General features: G+C 29.1%; 1 protein-coding gene across 2 annotated transcripts; it reads left to right on the forward strand.

The window, feature by feature from the left end:
• Positions 1-2360: 2360 nt before the first annotated feature.
• Positions 2361-5763, forward strand: LOC102675724 (CCR4-NOT transcription complex subunit 7). 2 transcript variants are annotated; one of them, XM_031509248.1, is made up of 8 exons: positions 2436-2596; positions 3000-3094; positions 3361-3531; positions 4101-4286; positions 4360-4519; positions 4611-4887; positions 4968-5108; positions 5188-5763. In XM_031509248.1, the coding sequence occupies exons 4-8, from the start codon at positions 4142-4144 to the stop codon at positions 5314-5316; spliced, it is 852 nt and encodes a 283-aa protein (XP_031365108.1). In that variant the 5' UTR covers positions 2436-2596; positions 3000-3094; positions 3361-3531; positions 4101-4141; the 3' UTR covers positions 5317-5763. The 2 variants fall into 2 exon arrangements, with proteins under 2 accessions (XP_006613141.1, XP_031365108.1); XM_006613078.2 differs by lacking the exon at positions 3361-3531 and having other exon boundaries at positions 2361-2596.
• The last annotated feature ends 521 nt before the right edge of the window (positions 5764-6284 follow it).

Here is a 6284-nt window from a genome sequence, read left to right on the forward strand (position 1 = left end):
GGAATCCTTTATCAAGTTGCGCCCCAAAGCGCGGAGAACTCCGCCTTTTTCTTTCGCCGCGATCGATGGCGGTGTACCCCCTCGATACGAGACAACTCTCGATACCCATTTCCCGAATTTCGAGTTTCCTTCGCTCTTTTGCTTTTCATTTTCACACCATTATTATTATTATTAATTTTGAATTATGAAATGGTGAAGAAATTCGTGAATTAGTGAATATTATTAGGGGTTAAAATGTGTCGATGTATGTATAAATAACTGTAACGCTTTTTTTACTTTCTCGATTCGTCTATCTTTCTTATCATTCAATATACGTATTTTTCAAATGTTCAAACTAGATAAAATGAATGAAGATTTTCAACGCGAAGCACGAGTTGTCGAATATCCCTGATTTCTGGAAAATCAGGCGGACACGTCAAGTTGTGACACGGGGTATAGGTGGGGCTGATCAGACAGGTGAACGAGCGAGGGTGGACCAGCACGATGAACGTCGGTCGGCTGCAGGAGACCGATAGGATACGGCGGGGATGGTGGTGTAGGATCTCTTGACGCGTGCATCGATGTCCACTGGCTCCCAAGGGAAATCCACTTCATGATGGGAATCCCATTATTTCCCGAGCGATATAAAAGTAGGTAGTCCACGTGCTGTCCAGTTCAGGCCATTCCACTAGCCCTCTCACCCCCGACTCCCCCTTTCCGCCTATAGCCACCACCGCCACCGTCTCCTTTCAACCGGCGAACACCCGGCCCACCTCTTCTTCCTCCCTTCGCGATTGTCTCTCGATCCATTCGCAATTCATTCTGGATTCGAAACTGCCCCCGACCAAGACGACATCGAGGGTAAATCGTTTTTACTTTGGATTAATACGTCGTCTTCGCTGGAAGAGAATGGAAATCAAATCGTTTTCCACCGTGTTTCCTGTTTGAAATTCTTGTATTCTTGTTTGAGATGTGAGATACATTATAGAAGTAATGATTCGTACAAACTTATAGATTAGAGATTTTCAAACTCATGAATTTATTTTCGAGAATTTATTTTTTATATATACAGTACTTTGCCGAATCTCTAATCGATAACTTTATATTTTTGTTTAATACAAGAAGGAAAATAGAAAAATATTTTTTTGCGTATACATGAAAGTCGATAGTTGATAATAAAAATAAGAAATAAAAATATTTTATTGTTAAAATCATATCAGAATTGCAAGAGTTTTTTTATCTTTATTTTTTCCTGCCGGCTTTTGATTGTCATTTTTATTAATACGATAAGTGAACAACGACGTGAACACACACATATTTGTTTCTTATATTGAAATTATAATTGCCAAAAATATTTCAAATTTGGATGGAAATCGATTTCAAATTTGTCAAGATTGTCAAATTTCGGTATATTTTTCCATTAGAATACATGCAATTCTATTGTAATTGTAGCATATAAACAAGGAGAGTGAATAGAAGAAGAAGGATAGAGATAGGATAAAAATTATGGAATCAGCGCCATCTCTAGAGTGCCGTAAATGAAACATAGAAATAAAGGATAACAAATAGTAAGAAAAGGATAGAAATAAAATAAGAATTGATTGTTAGCGCCATCTTTTGAGTATTAAAAATATCTCTTAGAAAAATAAGTTAGATAGATATTCAAGAGATGGCGCTGATATTTCTCTCTCTATCTTATCTTAAATTTGAAGAGATGTCTTTGATGCTCAACAGATAGCGTTAAGAGATATTTATTCTATTTCTATCCCTTTTTTATTTGCACTCTTTATCTATATTAGTTTCATATACTTTAGAGATGGCGCTGATTCCATAATTTTTATCCTATCTCTGTCTTTCTCCTATTATTTGCTCTCCTTGTCTATACTTTTGGCGCGTACAATCACAATGTATCAATTCATTATTTCTCTTTTAAAATGTTTAATCTTTAATGTAAAAAATTATAGATATTATATTTTAGGTTTTATAATATATTTCTAGAAGGACAATCTTAGAATAACAGCAATGATTTAAAGCCCAAATTTTCAGTAAACTGAATAATGATAATAGAGAGTATTGACATAATTACTTTTTGTTTCATAAATTAATTTCAAATAATTTAAAATTTTTATTTTCTGAATCAAATATATTATAAGCGTTGTAACTAATTTTGGCATAAATTCATATTTATTAAAAATAATCTTATCGTTTAATATATAAAATATATAATTCTTTTCTTAAGTGCATTTCTTTATCTCTTCTTCTAATTTCTAGATATTACAATTCTTACTTAGTTCTGATAATTATATTAATTTTCACGAATATTCAGAATGTATTAATATAGAAGAACTTTTTATGGATCTCAATTGATAATGCTATGGCCTAGTGTTATATTTTGTCTGTAATCTTAACAATGCTACGAACGAAGATGTCCGCTCTGGCGATTTTGGCGCCCTAACTTCAGGTAGTATATAGAGGGAATTGCTGCTTTGAGTTTGGACACTCGTTTAACCTGTTTGCAGTGTGACAGAAGATTTAAAAGAGCGATAAGTGTTTTACAAAGCTTTATTTCGCTTAAGACATACCAAAACATCGTGTGGAAAAACGAGCATACAAAGAGGTATATTATAACATTTATTTCTTTCACATTCGCTTAAACAAGTTGCTTTTGTTTATCTGAAATACATAACCTATGTTTTTATCTATACATTTATTTAGGAATTAATAGTTTTCAAAATTATTTCTTATTATTTAATATTATTTTTTTAACAGGTTTTATATTAATATTATATTTTGATATTTTTATTTAGTATAAGATCGTTATTAAATGACGATACATATTTGCGCGGACTTCTAACCTTTAAATTGAAATGTTATTTACCGATCACTTAATTCATATTTGCTTAACATTTTTTAATTTTTCGTGCTTCTTACATATGAAAATAACGTTTCTAAACTTAAATTTATATATTATATAATAAATTTTATTTAATATATAATAATATTTATATGTATATTTACAGTGATATGAAGAAGGTAAAACTGTGACAGTGGGAATTAAACATAAAAATAGCTCCGGTGACGACAGGAATATCTAACCTTATGCCCTCGGCTACCGGTATGTTTTAATTTACAATACATTGTAAATATATAAATATTTACTTTTTTTTACAAATGTATTGCTTTACATATAATATTTTTGTAACTTCATCTTAGATCAACAGGAATTACAGTAAAGTTTAAGTCAAATTAAGCCTTGAGAAGTGTTGGACTTGACACATATTTATTTAAGTTAAATAATAATTGATTGTATAATGAATGCCAAAGGTATATGCCAAAGTTATATGACATTTAAATAATGAATGTGGCACATACGTATTGCAGGAACTGTGAAGCAAAATAGATAAAGTACTTTGGATTTGTGTGGATGATATTACGTCAAACATCCTTCCAGAAGAACTACATAATTGAAGTCCTCTTTGAAAGTAGTAGAATAGATTAAAACATGCAATGAAGTTCCCAAGAAATATTCAGTCGCTGTTGCTGCAAGAAAAGGTGTGCGCTTTCAGAGAATTTCAGAAGAATGCACAAATCATAGAAGGTGCAGTTATACGAGCCATTATGTAGGCTCTGTAAGATAAATAATAAAATTATTAATTTATAAAAAAAGTACTTCAAAATATTGCAAATATAAATAGTATTTATTATAATTTCATATAATTTGATGATAAATAATCTTTATATAATAAGTTATAAATCAAATATAACATAAGGTATATGACCATTGATTATAATAAAATAATAAAATTTTGTTTCCATAATGAGATTTGACTGTATTAAAAAATTACAATTTTCATTTATGGTTGGTCTATACCTGTGTGTAATCAGTTTGCGTTATTCAAGAACTAATGCTTACTCAAGGCAATTGATAAGAGTGTTTATACAAATAGTACCAACCAAAAATGGTCTTTCCCACAATTTAAAATGGAATAATTAATTGCATTATAAAATATTATTATTTAACTATGTATTGCTATGAGAGAAAATTATTATATGGAAAAATTACATTAAAATTTATAATTTATCTTATGTAAAATAATATTTATATTTTTATATATTTTCAGGAGGAACTAACCCTATAGGGCAGCAGAAGGGTGGGGCGACTATGCCCAGTAATGAAGAATGTGGGATCCGAGATGTTTGGGGTCATAATCTCGAAGAAGAATTTCGAACAATTCGGCAAGTCGTACAACAGTATCAATATATTGCAATGGACACTGAATTTCCTGGAGTAGTTGCTAGGCCCATTGGTAAGATATAATAAAATGATAATATTATAATAATTATTCAATTTTAAAATAAAATATATTTTTTTTATTACAGGTGAATTCAGAACTAGTGCTGATTATCAGTATCAGTTATTACGATGTAATGTAGATCTCTTACGAATAATTCAACTCGGTCTTACATTTCTCGATGAATCGGGAAATACACCTGGTGGTAGTTATACGACATGGCAATTTAATTTCAAATTTAATTTACAGTAAGTTTGAGATATATTTCAATATAGAATAGCGTAAAGACATAATGATAATATGATAATAATAATATGTTATATATATATAATTTTATAGAGAAGATATGTATGCACAAGATAGTATAGATATGTTGCAAAACAGTGGTATACAATTCAAAAAACACGAAGAAGAAGGCATTGATCCATTAGATTTTGCTGAACTATTAATGACATCGGGAATTGTTCTTGTTGACGACATAAAATGGTTATCCTTTCATTCTGGTTACGACTTTGGCTATCTATTAAAACTTCTTACAGACCAAAATTTACCACAGGAAGAAAGTGAATTTTTCGAACTTCTTAGGATATATTTTCCAACAATATATGATGTAAAAGTATGTTTTCTTAAATAATTATTTTCCATAAACATTAAAATCTAAATGTATAATTTTAATATGTAACATTTGATTCACAGTATTTAATGAAATCTTGCAAAAATTTGAAAGGAGGCCTACAAGAGGTAGCAGAACAATTGGAAATTCAAAGAGTTGGACCACAACATCAAGCTGGATCGGATTCGTTACTTACCGGAATGGTTTTCTTTAAAATGCGAGAGGTAAAAAAATCTTTCAATTAAAAATATGAGTATTAAAAAATATATTATAGATATAATGTTGAAAAAAATTCAATTTTAGATGTTTTTCGAGGATAACATTGATGATGCAAAATATTGTGGTCATTTGTATGGTTTGGGAACATCATTCGTTGTAAATGGTTCAGGAGGATATCTAGACAGTAATGGAGATAATTCTTCGTCTTCGTAATGTTAAAAGCTATCACATCTCAGTCGGAACAGATTATTTCATTACAAATAAAATGTTATAAATAATGTTTCACTTAATGATCAAGCGTATAGTTCATATTCACAATATTACATTCAAATCACTGCTGTAGATTATAAAATATCACTAATTGAAAATGAAATTAGGAAGATTTTTTCATATTTGTGCATTTTTTGTATCCTCGAATTTGAGTCGAATTTCGTAGGTTTCTCTTCTGTGATACGTGCTATTAATCGAAAATATTTACAATACTGAACAACATAAAATATGTAATATAGTTTCTTTACAAGTGTTTATGACAATATTGGTATACAAGATACAATTGCAGTACAAAAGAAAAAAAAAGGAAACAAATCTACTTTTAAGAATTTTGCAAAATCTCTATTGGGATATGGAAGGTTGGTTAAGTATAACAAAAAAAAAAAAAAGTTAAGAAAAAACAAGATTGCATTGTTTAAGTACATCTATCAGTGTTCATATGTACATTTATCACACAATGCATTTATAGATCAGTACATTTTTAAGCCTGATTTCTTATTTAATGTTTTAATAAATATTCATCAAAATTACGCTTTGTGCAATTTTAGATCAACTGAATAAAATATTAATATGTAGTATTTGAAAACAAAATTCTATAATTCTTATAATGAATCTGATTTTATAGAAAACACAATTAGCAAAAAAAATTTTTTTATTATTATTATTATTATTTATTTTTCAGGTAGGATCTCTTATATTATACTACATATTTTTTATTGTGAGAAACACAATTATGAGACTAAAGATAGAATGATCTTCTGCCACACTTTAAAAATGGACATCGCAAAACACATTTCTTTTGTAAATAACACGTCGTTCCAGAAATACAATAAACAACTTAAAAAAATTATGATTTTAATTGATTATATATACATATATATATATATATATATATATATATATGAGAAAAA

The sequence above is a fragment of the Apis dorsata genome, unplaced genomic scaffold, assembly GCF_000469605.1.
Source record: "Apis dorsata unplaced genomic scaffold, Apis dorsata 1.3 scaffold_133, whole genome shotgun sequence".
Taxonomy (NCBI): Eukaryota; Metazoa; Arthropoda; class Insecta; order Hymenoptera; family Apidae; genus Apis; species Apis dorsata.